The 15,243-nt window shown below is 45.1% G+C and overlaps 1 protein-coding gene across 1 annotated transcript in view; it reads left to right on the forward strand.

The window, feature by feature from the left end:
- TEX14 (testis expressed 14, intercellular bridge forming factor) overlaps positions 1-15,243 on the forward strand; it is a 69,520-nt gene that overhangs the window by 48,145 nt on the left and 6,132 nt on the right. The window contains 6 exon segments of the mRNA XM_067565771.1: positions 4,373-4,500; positions 4,953-5,143; positions 8,609-8,708; positions 9,134-9,220; positions 10,454-10,531; positions 14,973-15,090. Of these exon segments, the coding sequence (XP_067421872.1) occupies positions 4,373-4,500; positions 4,953-5,143; positions 8,609-8,708; positions 9,134-9,220; positions 10,454-10,531; positions 14,973-15,090 (702 nt within the window).

Below are 15,243 nucleotides of genomic sequence, written 5' to 3' on the forward strand. Positions count from 1 at the left end.
GGCGAGGCATAACCTCAGACCGCTGGGTGTTAAGCGTGGTGCGGAGGGGTTATGCCTTACAGCTCTCGGCTTTCCCACCGGACTCTCCCCCTACCCCGTCCCTCTTCAGGGACCCCTCTCACGAGCAACTCCTCCTTCAGGAGGTCCGCTCCCTGCTCCGCCTAGGAGCAGTAGAGGAAGTCCCACCTATGGAAAGGGGCAGGGGGTTTTACTCCTGGAGATTGGTATGCCGCTCTCGACTTGAAAGACGCATATTTCCACGTGTCTATCCTCCCTGGCCACAGACGTTTCCTACGGTTCACGGTAGCTGGTGGCCACTACCAGTTTACGGCCCTCCCCTTTGGCCTCTCTTCAGCGCCCCGGGTCTTCACCAAGTGTATAGCGGTGGTGGCGGCCTACCTGAGGCGCAAAGGGGTCCAGATTTTCCCCTGCTTGGACGATTGGTTACTTCGGGGAAGATCCAGACTCCATGTGGCAAACAGTTTAGCCCTAACATGCGAGACGTGCAACAGACTGGGGCTGCTCATAAACGAGCAGAAATCCACACTGACCCCAGTCCAGCGCATAGAATTTATTGGGGCCACTCTGGACGCAGTACAGGCCAGGGCCTTCCTCCCACTACCTCGTTTCCAAGCCATGACCGCCATCATACGTGAGCTACAGACGTTCCCCACAACAACAGCCAGACGCTGCCTGCAGCTGTTGGGGCACATGGCGGCATGCACATACGTGGTCAGGCTGGCTCGCCTCAGACTCAGGCCTCTGCAGGGCTGGTTAGCGTCAGTATATGCCCCAGCCAGACACTCTCTGGGCAGGGTAGTCACCGTCCCACCCCAGGTCTTAGCGTCACTGATCTGGTGGACAGACCAGAGACAAGTAATGGAAGGAGTCCCCTTCGCAGACCTGGTTCCCTCTGTAACTCTAATCACAGATGCCTCCGATATCGGGTGGGGGGCACACATTACACACAACCTGAGTACCCAAGGTCAGTGGTCGCTGCAAGACAGACTGCTTCATATAAACATTCGGGAACTCCGAGCAGTCCTTCTCGCTTGCAAGGTTTTTCTCCGCTTTCTCAGGGGGCGGGTGATACAAGTCCTTACGGACAACACCGCCACGATGTTTTACATCAACAGACAAGGCGGGGCGCGCTCCTCGACCCTGTGTCGCGAGGCGCTACAGCTATGGGACCTCGCGGTGAGAAACGACTTTCACTTGGTGGCATCTCACCTCCCAGGGGTGAGGAACGACGAGGCAGACCGCCTCAGCAGATCGTTCTTTCCCCGCCACGAATGGTCACTTCATGGGGAGGTTACAGCGTTTCTCTTCCGCAAGTGGGGAGTTCCCCATCTGGACCTCTTTGCCACGCTACAGAACGCGAAATGCCCACTATTCTGCTCCCTGCGCGGGCGAGAACAGAACTCCATTTCGGACGCGTTCCTGATAGACTGGTCGGGGCCACTTCTCTACGCGTTTCCACCGACCCCACTGCTCCCCAAGGTGCTCTTGAAAGTCAAGAGAGACAGAGCGGACATCATCCTGATCGCACCGGCATGGCCGAGACAGCACTGGTACAGTATGCTGCTCGACCTCTCCATCGCCACGCCGATCCCGCTCCCGAGACGATACGATCTCCTATCCCAGGAGCAGGGTCGCCTGCTCCACCCAGACCTGGACTCCCTCCACCTGACGGCGTGGAGGCTCCATGGCTAACGGAAGGAGAGAGGGCTTGTTCCGCACAAGTCCAAAACGTCCTGCTGGGGAGCAGGAAACCTTCAACCCAGGTGGTATACCGGGCGAAGTGGAAACGCTTCACCTACTGGGCACAGTCACAGGGCATCGTGCCTCTGGACTCAACTATCCAGGCCATCTTGGACTACCTCCTACATTTAAAGATGCAGGGCCTTGCCCTGGCCTCCCTAAGGGTGCATCTGGCGGCCATCTCGGCCTTCCATTGCCCAGTGGAGGGGAGGTCTATATTCTCCCACCCGATGTCCATCAGGTTTCTCAAGGGAATAGAGAGGCTGTTCCCACAAGTTCGTGATCCCTTGCCTCTCTGGGACTTAAACCTAGTTCTCACTATCCTCACAGGTCCCCCCTTTGAGCCTATGGCTACATGCCCTCTTCTAGTCCTATCATGGAAGGTAGCCTTCCTCGTAGCCATTACATCGGCTAGGAGGGTCTCCGAGCTAAGAGCCCTAACCTCAGACCCTCCTTACACAGTATTTTTCAAAGATAAAGTGCGACTGAGACCCCACCCGGCCTTCCTGCCTAAGGTGGTGTCCCAGTTTCATTATAATCAGGATATTTTCCTCCCCGTGTTCTTTCCCAAACCACACGGATCGGAGGAGGAGCGGAGATGGCACTCACTGGATGTCAGGCGAGCCTTAGCCTTCTACATAGACCGGACCAAGCCGTTCCGGAAGTCCACGCAGCTCTTCGTCGCAGTGGCGGACCGCATGAAAGGCTCACCTGTCTCCACCCAGTGCATCTCCTCCTGGATCACCACCTGCATCCGCACCTGTTATGAGATGGCGAAGGTACCACTCCCGGGACCGATTACAGCGCACTCCACCAGGGCCCAAGCCACCTCGGCGGCTTTTCTGGAACGAGTGCCCCTACAGGATATCTGCAGAGCTGCAACCTGGTCATCGGTCCATACCTTCACCTCTCACTATGCCATCGTGCAACAAGCAAGAGAGGATGCAGCAGTTGGCAGAGCCGTGCTGAGAAGGGCTTCGCGCCACTGACTCCTTCCCACCGCCAAAGGTATGGCTATGTAATCACCTACATGGAATGCATATGAGCAACTCTCGAAGAGAGAAAACAGGGTTACTTACCAGTAACTGTTGTTCTTCGAGATGTGTTGCTCATATCCATTCCAAACCCACCCTCCGTCCCCGCTGTCGGAGTCGGCAGAAAGAAGGGACTGGGGACCCGCGCAGTCGGTGGCGCCCTATATACCGCGCTATACGCGCGCCACTCCAGGGGGCGCCGAGACCGACCGCTGGGTTGCTAGGGCAGAAAAGTTTTCCGCAGGCTCGTGCACGGGGCGCGCACTCACCTACATGGAATGGATATGAGCAACACATCTCGAAGAACAACAGTTACTGGTAAGTAACCCTGTTTTACCATTCTAAGAGTTTTCTGTTGATATAAAATGAGAATATGTGATGGACCAGAAATTAAGAAACAGGATGCCTTGCGAATTGCAGAGATAATATTTCATCATGATAAGCAGAGGGAATAGGTATAAAAAATTTAAACATCCACTGTTGTCCTTAGCTTACTTCAAAGCATTTTTATATCCATGAGTAATTAAATTAATGAAACAGAATGTCAGTTGGGTATTCTGCATGGAAGTTATAGTATTAGGGAATCATTGTTCCCTCTGAACATGTTGAAAATACAAACAAAATGATTTTCTCTCTCAAAAAAGGAAAGTTATTAGTTCCCAATTAAATACCTTTCATAGCAAACAGATACAGACTCCAACTAATGTGAGGGAGGTTTTTAACCTATTATTTGGTAGGATGTGAATCATAGAATCATAGAATATTAGAGTTGGAAGGGACCTCAGGAGGTCATCTAGTCCAACCCCCTGCTCAAAGCGGACTTCTGGACTTACAACTTTGACTTTAAGTTGAAAAGCAAACTTAAAAAAATATGGGTGAAAGTCCCATATAAACTCCTGAGACAATGATAGACAGCTGAAATTTCCCTTCTGATCAACAAAACTTATTAAATCACAGTCTTAAGGGGAAACTTAGAATGTGTCTGGTGAGAATTTTGGGTTCCTCAGTTTGGCCCCAGTCCTGCAAGCATGTAAGCCCTTGAGAAGACACCAAGGTCTTTTTAGAGTATATGTGTGTAAGTTTCACTTTAATCCAAGTAATTCACTTGGAGGACAGCTAAAGCTGCAAGAACCAAGAGTTCCAAACTAGTCTGTGTTCTAGCTGAAGTCGTCTTTGTTCATTAAGTCTCAAGATCCTTTCCTGAGCTCTTGAGACAATTTTATTAGCATCCTCTTGTAGAGCGGTATCCTTGTACTGGGCACCCTGTAGAATAGACTTATTGTAGGGAAGAGATTTTGAAAAGGAACTGAAGGTCAGTAGTTAAGATGTCCTTTCTCTTTCTAAGATCTTCTGGATCTTTGGACTAGGTATTCTGTAACCTTTTAAGAACTCCACATGCAGTTGTCTTAAGGAATCTCTCACTTCCCTCTAGAAAACCAAACAAGATTAAACACAATTCTAAACAACGTTCTAGAACCTGAAAGTAGTATTATGTAGTAACACTATACATGTAAGGAGATAACAGTTAAAAATAAATCTTCTAACCATCTGAGTCTCTTTCACTATCAATCCTTTAGATCATTGACAGATATTCAAGATTTGTCCAGTATTTCATGTGAGCAAGAGAACTTTTGTAAGGAAATAACTTGTAAAACACCAAGAGCAAATCATGCGCCAACTAATGTCAGCACGCCACTTAGCCCAGGTAACTGCCGAGGGGAGAGGATCAGAGAATTGCTTAACCGTTTGATGCTAGGAGCCAAACTTTCCACTAGAATTTGATTATTGAGCTTAAATAGTATTTTAAAAAAATAATTGTTTTACCTAGTTTGCACTCCATATGCCTTAATTCACTGTCCTTATCAGCTGAGTAGTTAAAGATTCATGAGTGGAAGTTCTCTTTGTCATAGATGAACTGTAAATGCCAGTCACAATCAGTAACAGTACCAGTGAATTTCTGTGTAGGGAGCAACTATTATGAGCAAAGATTTTTCACAGTTTGGTGTATGCAATCACATATGTAAATTAGCCATGCAATTACATTCCTGATTTCTTTAAAAATCTGAATCTGTGTATATTAAAATACAGCAACAGCTTAGTTACAGCAAAATAAAAAGCAAAATCCATTTGCAAATTTCTGTCACCTTTTCTTCCCAGGGAAAAAAGTGTCATCAACCATCAAGAAATACAAAGACTGCCATGGAATTTCCCTGGATACCTCTTGTTGGGCTACTCAAGAGACTTCCATAACAGTGTCTAGTAGCATCATTACAGCCCATGAGAAGGAAAAGAACTTGGAAACCCTCTTCCTTCCTTCAGAAACCTACTCCTCTGGATTGACTGAGCCTGTAAGTGTAGGAAATTGTACTTCCTTTATGCCAGCGAAATTCTTAAACTCTTTTCTCTCTCATATATTTTCAAAATGCCTTATTATAACCGCAAGAAGTCTTACATAGAGTCATATAATTTTATAAAGATTTTGGGTTAAATCCTAGCTCTGTTGGAGTCAATGACAAAACTCCTATTGACATCACTGGGTTTAGAGTGTCATCCTCTATCTTTAATAAGAATTTTGAGTATGCTCTGTGTGTATGATAATATCTTCAAACAATTTGCTTGGTATGCCATGAAGGACATGGTAAAATTGAGAGAGTAATTTGTTTCATCTGGCTTATTTTTTGGCATCTTATTGGCAGGCAGGAAATCTTGCACTTCTCAATGCGATTCACTCATCAATGTTTCACACAGCTCAATATATAGAAAGGCAAAAAGGAAAATAAAATCTTACATTGACTCTGAGCTCTCCTAGAAGTTAGCTATTATATTGCTTGATTTAGCATTTAGAGAGAATTTGTTTGATCAAAAATGAAACGGAATTCTTGGTACTGAGATCAGTCCCTTCTAACTCTCAATCCAAAAGATTAGTGCGCGTGTAGAAGGTGGTATCTCAGAAGGTATCAGTACCTTAGAGCTTGCCCTTGATCTTTGACTTGGTGAGAGTGAGAATTACATCTGCTTAGAAAAGGTGTGAGTTTTCACATTTGTAAATTTCAAGTTACACTTAGGAAGGATGTCTTAAAATGGGGTTAGGAAAGGATGCACAGGCAAAGAAGAATGGTTTATTCAGAAACAACTTACAAATTGAAACATCCTGGGCGTAAGAGTAGTTTAGATGTTCACTGCATTCAGAAAACCATTAAATTAAGGGGTTTAATTTGTCCTTTTACTACATGCACATGACTGGTGCTACATTATCAATTCTGTTGTGTCAAAAAGCCCTCACTGTACAGAGACACCAGAGTTCCAAGGAAACCTTAGTGTTTTCCACTGATCTCTTTGGAGCTGAAAATATTCTGGTTCCAGAACATTAGTTTGACTGCTGTTCAAGAGAATTATATATAAACAGCTGCCTTAATGCCTTTCTTACTGTTATTCATTGGGGAGGTTGCTGCTAAACCTTAAATTAGAGTTCTTCAAGTTGTGTCCCTGTGGATATTCCACTTCAGGAGTTGGCGTGTCCTTTTGTCCTCAATTGGAGATTTCTGTCAGCAGTGCTCGTCTGGGTTGTGCATGTACCATCGGCGCCTTGTTCTGTGCATGGGTGACCAAATCCCCTCAGTTCCTTCTCAACCATCTGCAGTTCGAGATGGAGCCCTCAGCATTTCCTACCTAAGCCCGTCTTAACAATTAGATAGTCTTTATATAGTATTAGTTTTAGTCATTAGTTAGTACTTACCTTTCCCCATTTATCCAGTTTATAAAAAAATTAGTAATTATTATTTTCTTCACAGTGTAGAATAGTTTTCCTGTCAGGAACCTGTTCTTATACCTGGTTCACCAAGTTTTAAAAGCTGCACATGCTGCAGGGATGCGATCCCAGTATCAGATGGACACTCTCAATATGTCCGATGTCTGGGTGAGGGACACATACTCCAAAAGTGTACCCATTGCAAGAACCTAAAATCCAGAGCCAGAAGGGACAGGGCTCTCTGACTCAAACTCATTTTAATGGAAAAGTCATTGAGACCCGCCTCTGACCCTGGCCAGGAAACATCTTCAGAGTCCAGAAACGCTCAAACAGCAGAAAAATCTTTGTGGAAAAGAGCCACAACTCCGCCATAGAGAGACCCAGCAAAAAGGAAGAGTTCACCAGTCAAATCTCTCTGTGATACCAATGATGCCAAGACTAAATGCATAGAGGCACCAGGTTCCTCAAGTACCACTCATCCAGCAGCACCGAAGGATTCTCAATGTTCCGGTGCAGAGTCGAGAGTAAAAAATAAGTCAACTTCATCAGGGGCGGACTGGCCATCTGGCAGTTCTGGCAAATGCCAGAGTAGCCAGTGCACTCAAGGGCAGGTGGGCCGCATGGGCAGCCCATATTAAAGGTGGAAAAAAGAGCTGCCAGTAAAGGCGGGGGGAAAGCTGAGCCTTCCCTAAGAGCTGCCGCCACCGAAAGCATGGGGCTGTGGTGGCTCCGCCTCTTTCCCTGCCCTCCCTGCTGGGAAGGCAGATGTTTTTATGCTCCATTCAGGTTCCTTGGTGCCTGGTGATATCTGCTATTCAGCTTCCCTGGTCCCCGCTTGGACTCCCTCCCAGGGACATGCAATAGATTTTGATCTGGATGGAACAAAATCCTTCGGAAAGTCCTCTAAACTCTTTGTGTCCATCGCAGAATGATCCTAAGGCACAGCCATTTCCACACGGAGATTGTCAAAATGGATTTCAGGATGCATTATGCTACCAACTAAATAATGTGTAAACCCCTCGAGGGGTCAAAACACATTCCACCAGAGCAGTGTCTACATCTGTAGCATTCCTCAATAACATACCAATTGTAGACCTATGTAGAGCAGCTACTTGGGTCACGGCACACACTTTCGCAAAACATTATGTCATTGATCAGGCTTCCAGATCAAATGCATCAGTAGACCTAACAGTACTGTCATCTATTCATCCAAATAACTCCAAAGTCCCTTTCGTCCAACGAGGGGCGCTGCTCTTGAGTCACCTGAAGTGGAGCACCCACAGGGACACACATCTAGAAGAATTCCAGTTACTGCTCAGGGTGAATAGCTTCTCTTTGTTCATCCAGAACAGTAGCAACCACTTTTAACTGTCCTCAGGTCAGCTCTGCCTCTTTAGAGTTGCAAGGCAGATGGCTGGAGTTCATTAAACACATTAACAGCATAGTCTGCCTTGACTTGCACTGCAGAGAAATGTACATTGCTGTCACTTACTCGCCTGAAAAATCCTCTGGAGTGAAGTCTTGGTATTAAGCCGCTATTTCCATTTTGAGAACGACGTGGTCTTCTCTGTGATTACAGACTTTCCTTCTTGTGTGTATTACTGGAACATTTTTGTATGTACTCATGACTAGCTTTTTATTATTATGGGTTTGCTTCTCTCAGGGGATGACAAAAGTGACCTTCTGAGAGAGTCCTATCCAGTTGTCTGTGGCTGGAAGGATGTTGATCATGGTGCAACAAAGTGTTAAAACAGCTGAAAATGGGAGTATCTCGTAGTATCATTAAGGACTGGTGGCACCCTAATGAAACTCACCACAATATTTGTCTGAAGGGTAGCTGCTGCATTTGTACAGAAGCTCCTTGTCTTCTTATTTGTATTCTGTGCTGCGCACTGAGTGCATGATCTGCCCCCTGAGATTATGGGCCAGTATGAAGAACGGAACAGATAAACTTTATGCTAGTTGATTATTGCCTCCTCTCATTTTGCGTTTAGCAGAGTAGAGGAGAAGAACACAGAATAACAGTTTATACGCCTATGCTTCATTTTTACATGGTCTTTTACAGAGTCATTTATCAGCACTCAATGCTTCTCCACTTTTGAGAAAGGCCAGGAAAGAATCTGGTAATCCATTTCCTGCCATTCAGCAGAGTGACCTACGGAAAGGTAAGCAGGTTATTAAAAAAAATCTCACAGCTGCATTATTGTAAGGAACATGTTTTCAACCAGGCCTTAATCAGATGTCTATTTTTGCAGGGGCAGAGAACGGTGGGCAGTTTTACACTTGCAAATGATTTTATTAGATTACTCAGATGCCATATTTCCTGTTTGCACCCGCAGATTAAGAATTTGGACAGCTACTGTGATTAAACTGTAGGTGTAAATAATAGTTGGCTCCAAATTACACCCACAAAATTGAGTCCTGTAACTACAAGTCTAGCTCTAAGTCTAGTTTTAAATTATGAAATTATTGAGGGTATTTGGTAGAATGTGAGTGAGCCCAATCTGGGAAGGTTTGTTGGATATTGTTATAATCAGAGCTTGTATTGTAGTTATTAATTGCTATTAGTTGATGAGACTTTTTTTTCCAGCTGATTCGAGCCCAGCTTTCTCCCAGGCATCAGACCACTTTATTGATGAGCTGCCTCCACCAGCCCAGGAGCTACTTGATGAAATTGGTAAGCAACATTAAAACCAAAATGCTGTGTGGCTTGTCAGTAAAATTTTATATCTATGGTCCTTATTCTATGGACAATCAGGATTTCCCAACATGATTCACGAATACAAAATGCAAAGGTGACCACATGGGAGAACTCGACCCAGCTGTTTCCAGGAGATGAGTAACAAATTAGATGTCAACAACTTAAATAGTTGGCACCAAGCTTCATAATGAATTGGGCTTTGGGACTCCTGACTCGATGGATTCAAAAACAGCATAGAGGAGTTGTGCACAGCAATCCTGCCTGGTAATGGCAGTCAACTTGCTGAGTGTTCTTATAAATTAACATTGGAACAAATTCCACATGTGAAGTAAGGCTGAAATTTCAAAATGCTGAAGGGATTTGGATGCCTATTCTCCATTAAAATTAATGGGATCTGAGCATACGAATTCCTCAGGCATTATTGAAATGATTTATGTTTCTCCCCCTATTTGCACATATCTCCTGACTGAAAATACAGTGCAAAACTTTCCATTGTTCTTCTCTGTATTACATCAAATAATCCCGTGGTTGTACAAAATTAGTTACTTCCCCTCCCCCACCTCACTCCCAAACTTCTTACATTCAGATAATTGAGGATTATCATTTAATGTTTTTGCATTCCTAAACAAATGGCAAATATATCCTGAAAGGAGTCTTCTATTTTTAGGTCACAGCAGTTGGCAAAAAATGGTTCTGCCAGGTTAACTTCATTTACAATTTGTTACCATGGTTCAGACTGTGTTGCAGAACATGTGCTAATGTGCAGTACCATAAAGAAGTCACTGCTTTTACATGTGATATTGAACATGACAAACAGATTCAAAGTCACGTATCGCTTCCAGTCATGTCTCCCATCTAAATTTCCTAGTGAAAAGAGACTGGTTCAGTCATGTTAGTATTTCCTTCTGAAATCCAAAAGAGTGATCTCTTTGGAATTGTGTGTGTATGTATATATATATGTGTATATATATTGACTTACCTTGTCTACTTGTTTCCTCATGTCCCAAAGCAAGAAATGGGAGGTTGGCACAGAGTGGGTAGCTTGTGTTCCTGTCTCAATTTGTAAGATTAAATTATGTGTCAGTTTCAGATTACGTATTGTTTAGCTTGCACTTGGATGAAAAAAGTAACACACTGCCCCAAATAGCATGGAATGGATTTTAAACAATATCTGAAGTAGTAAAGAGACAAGTGCTATTTTATTCACAGAAAATTTAAACCAGCAGGATGCTACTTGTCAGGAGTTGGAGGAGAAAGGATCCCATACCCACAACATGCCTGTGAATGGTTAGTTGCCGATAAAAAACAGCAATAAGATTGAGATTGCAAATATAAATAACCTTGGTGTTGCTGAAGAGCAGTTCTCATTATAATAATGAGTACTGGTGTATTTAGCTGTTATGCTAAACTTTTATTTACTGGCTTTTTTTGGATCTGTGGTTGCTATCCTGACACAGATATTTGGAAGAACTTTAAAAGATTTCCCCCTTTCCAGACTGGGCTTTGAGCATCATCATCCTAAATCAGAAACCTTTATATCAGTAACAGAGGTTCTTTCCCAGTGTTGCAATCTATCTGTCCATGGAGCTCTCGCTGAAGCCCATGAGAGTCTTGCTTGGAGAGAGGCTGCAGGGTTGTGCTTTTTTGAGTGTAACTTTTACTACTACTTCGAGTGTGGGTCCCTATGTGGATTCCAGATGTGGGTGCGCATGTGCGCGCGCATGTGCGCCATGTGCCAGAGCCGGAACTGTTTGTAGTAGTGTCCGTCGACCCGTCTGTGTGTCATGCGTTGGCCTCGTGCTGCGTCCCAGGTCTTATGAGGCTACACAGGTCAATGCCTATCCTTTTTCCGCCTTGTTTTCCAGAGTCAGAACCCCTTTTCCTCCTCGTTCTTCCTTGACTACATAGCCAACTCATCCAGATAAGATTGTTTAATTCTTTGAATATAGGTTTTAATAGTTAATAGATTAGTGTTAGTAATTAATTGACTTCCTGCTACTTTACCCTGTGTGGGGTGTCCCAAACATCACAGGGGACTATACCCCAACAAGTCAGCTTTAAAAACTGCACTTCATGCCTGCGCTCCTTCTCCATGAACAACGAGCACCAACACTGGCATTTTGTCTTCGCATAGCCCACATCATGGCCTGGTGTTCCATTTGCCGATCTTTTCCTTCATGGACCCAGGAGGCTCGTGAACTCCAGCTCCAAAATACCTCATGGAGGAGGCAGTGCACTTGCATGTGCACTCAAGTGTGGCACCAGCGGATTCGTCGGAGCACTCAGCCTCATCATTTGTGAGCGCTCACTTGGCTCCTCTCAGAGCACCAGTGGCACCAACGCCACCAGCAGCGCCGAATAAGCCACACCATGCTCATAAGAAGCAACTTCTGGGAATAAAGGCGGATCTCTGAGAGGGACCACCTCTAACTGCAGCTTTACCTCCTGAGCTGCACCAGGTCAGGTGAGAAGTCGTGCATTGACCTGGCTGCTTCCCCTCCCAAAAAGCCTTGGGAAGAGCACTAAAGGAAACATTACCAGGACCAGCCAGCGTCGTCTTTGGCCTTGCTGACTGGGCTGCCATCTTCACCCTTGGCTCGATCCACACTGCCGGGACTGTTTGGCCTTGTGCAACCAGTTCTGCACACTCCTGGCCGATTTATCTCCACTTATGCCCACAGCCAAATTGCTTTTCCCCTGTGTGGGCTCCGTGCAGATGAACCGTTACTGCTCGGTCAGCATCCTGCTCTGCTCACATTTGCGCTGTCAGTACTGCAGATGGGAACCTCATCACAAAGCTACCATGCACCACCAGTTCTGCCCATTCCAACAGCACCCCCTTTCCTGGACCAGACCTCCGATTCTGAATGGTCATCGGAGCAGGATCACGCTTTTTCTCCGGTGCGTTCCTACAGCCTGCAGCTGTGACGACGATTCTATCCACCAGAGTGTGGACCCCCAGCTGAAGCATGGTTCTGTTATCTCACAGACCACCAGTATCAGCGGTTCCATACAAATGGTCCTACAGGCATCTTTGGGACGCCTACTATGGCAACAGACCACCACCGCGACTTCCTCGCTGACCTTCTTCTGGCTATATTACTTTGCCCTTAGTTTATGAGGAGCCCAGAGATACTACTGGACCCATCGATTCCAATGGGGGTTTCCTTGTCCACAGATGAGGCGCTCATCCCGCCTTCCCTTTCACCTCCAGATGAGCATGGGCAATATCAGGACCTTCTCTGCCGTATGGTGGAGGTCCTCAACCTGATGGCTGAGGACATCAAGGACCTGCAGGATGAGTTCCTGGACATTTTACAACCAGCCAGCACATCACATGCCGCCCTCCCCATCAACAGTGCGCTACTTCAATCAGCTCAAGCCATCTGGCATGCCCCGGAGTCCTGTGCTCCTACGCCTAAGTGGGCAGAGTGATGATATTTCGTCCCGGCCAAGAACACAGACTTTTTATTTACACACCTACCACCGAATTCTCTCATGGTCCAAGCGGCAATTGAACGTGCTGGACAACAACACTTTAAGACCACCTCTTTGGATGGAGCTACCAAGAAACTTGATCTCATAGGTTGAAAAGTCTATTCATCAGTAGGACTGCAGTTCTGTATTACCAGTTACCAAGCCATATTGATGAAGTACGACTTTCTATAGTACTCAAAACTGGCAGACTTCCAGGCCTTCCTCCTGGAAGACAAACAGGCCGAAGTCAAGATTTTCATAGATGGGAGTAAGCTAGTGGCCAAAGTGACCCTCCAAGCTGTGGTTGATGCAGCTGACATGATGTTCTGTTCCCTAGTATGAGGCTGAGGTCTTTCCTCCCAGCATCTCTCAGAGTGGATCTCCCGGTGCATCTCTGAAAGCTACAGCCTTTCATGAGTCTCCTGCCACTTGGCATCACTGCCCACTCCACAGGGGCACAAGCCACCACGCCTGCCTTTCTTGTGTATGTACCAGCACAGGACATTTGTAGGGTGACCACATGGTCTTTTATCCATACTTTCATCGATCATTACACCATCGCACCATTTGCAGCAGCAGGCTGTGTAGTCCTACAGATTCTCACTTCTAATGAGCCCTTGTTCCAACCTTCATGCTGAGTACTGCTCGCTATCCTACCCACGTCTGGAATCCACATAGGGACCAGCACTTGAAGAAGAAATGGAGGTTACTTACTGTAACTGGAGGTTGAGATGTGTGGTCCCTATCTGGATTCCATTCCCACCCCACATTCCCTCTGCTACAGGCTCCGCACCTGTCGGTAAAAGGGACTTGGAGGGGCATCGACTCTGGCAACCTCATCAGACCCAGATGTAGCATGTGGCTGATGCATGATGCACACGTGGATTGACAGACTCTACTACAAACAGTTCCAGCTCCGGCATATGGCATGCATGCACACCCATGTCTGGAGTCCACATAGGAACCACACATCTCGAAGAACCTCCAGTTACAGTAAGTAACCTCCATTTGTATCATGACACTACAGATTTAATCTAAGACAGGCACTGTAACCCAGAAAGGAGGGATAATGAACAACTGGCTCAATTTTTGCAGCAAAGGACAGCTCAAGTTGTCAGTCTGAGAGCAAATCAGTAAAGAGTGCTCCATGCATCCTCCAAGGGTGCATCCTAATAGTGTGGCAGTTTATTTTGTGTTTAGATTACCCTTTCACATTTATTATCTCTTTCTGATCTCATACTGTAAGGAAATTGTAGCTATTTGGCCATGATTACAGAGCTCCAATATCAGGTGTTCCACACTCTGTTTTAAGATATCAAAGGTCAGAATACTGAATTTCTCATGCCAGTGATACCCAGAATGGTAATAGATGGGAGTCATGTTTCAGATGCACAGTTCAAGCCACCAGGTGAATAGAAAACCTAAAATTTAATGAATGGACTCTGCATTTGTTATTAAGATGGCAGAAGGAAAAGGGGAAAAGCAGATGAAAGCAAGTCAGAAACACAAGATACTCTGTATAGACGTTCCAAAGGTACTCAAGAATGATACTTGCACTTGTTTGTGTTGCCCTGCATGTTGTGTGAGATCTTTACCCACTGAAAATAGTTATCCGGGGTAAACAAGCCATTTTGAGTGTTCATATGCAAGGGTATCGTGTTTTTAGGTGGTGAGGAATGTAGCGTCCTGTATTGCTTGCTGGTCACTCAGTGGGTTTTTGTATTTGTATAAAATATAGCCATTTCAGATTTCATTCTAGTGACAGCCTGCTGCTTCCTGCTTATCATAGCTTAGCAGAAGGTGGCTGTGAATTAATTCACATGATACAGGGAACAAAATTTACTAAGATAAGTCTAGGGAAAAATAAATATTGTTAGACTCTGCTAAATAGGGCAACAAAGCCAACATCTACAGGTTTCCTTTTGATTTTTTCCCATATCTAGAAGGATAAGGGGAAAAGATTTATTTCCTCGTGCATTTTCCATTTTAGCATGCAGCACGATGTTAGCTCCTGTGAATATAGCAAGGTGGTAGATTTCACTACTTATCTGGGTCTTGCTACTGGCCATTTCTAAAAATAGATCCACAATGGGCTTATTTAATTGAAAATCAGATGACCTGGGCCAGGATGCTAAAGAAATTGATGAATGAAAGTTTTGGAAGCACAGTAGGATGTACAAATGCATTTTAATTTCTTTAACCATTTCACGTGTATCTTCGATGTTAAAAGTCACTCTGTTTATGCAAATAGTTCCCATTCAAATTAATCCAGAAGAAAAAGAGGAGGAAGAGGAAATTGAGAATAATGGAGAGGTAGATCACAGCTTATGGACTGAAGAGATATTGAATCTAGCAGAAGAAACAGAAAGGTACTAAAGAGAAGAATAAGGACACTGTTTCTAAAACTCTTTAGATCTCAGATGATAAAGAATTAAAGTAGAGCTTGTTTAATATGTTTCATAAGAATGACCATATTGGGTCATAATGGTCCATCTAGCCCAGAATTTATCTCGGACAAGTGG

The sequence above is a fragment of the Emydura macquarii genome, unplaced genomic scaffold, assembly GCF_026122565.2.
Source record: "Emydura macquarii macquarii isolate MOO-44397 ecotype Brisbane River unplaced genomic scaffold, CSIRO-AGI_Emac_v2 contig_2699, whole genome shotgun sequence".
NCBI classification, from domain to species: domain Eukaryota; kingdom Metazoa; phylum Chordata; order Testudines; family Chelidae; genus Emydura; species Emydura macquarii.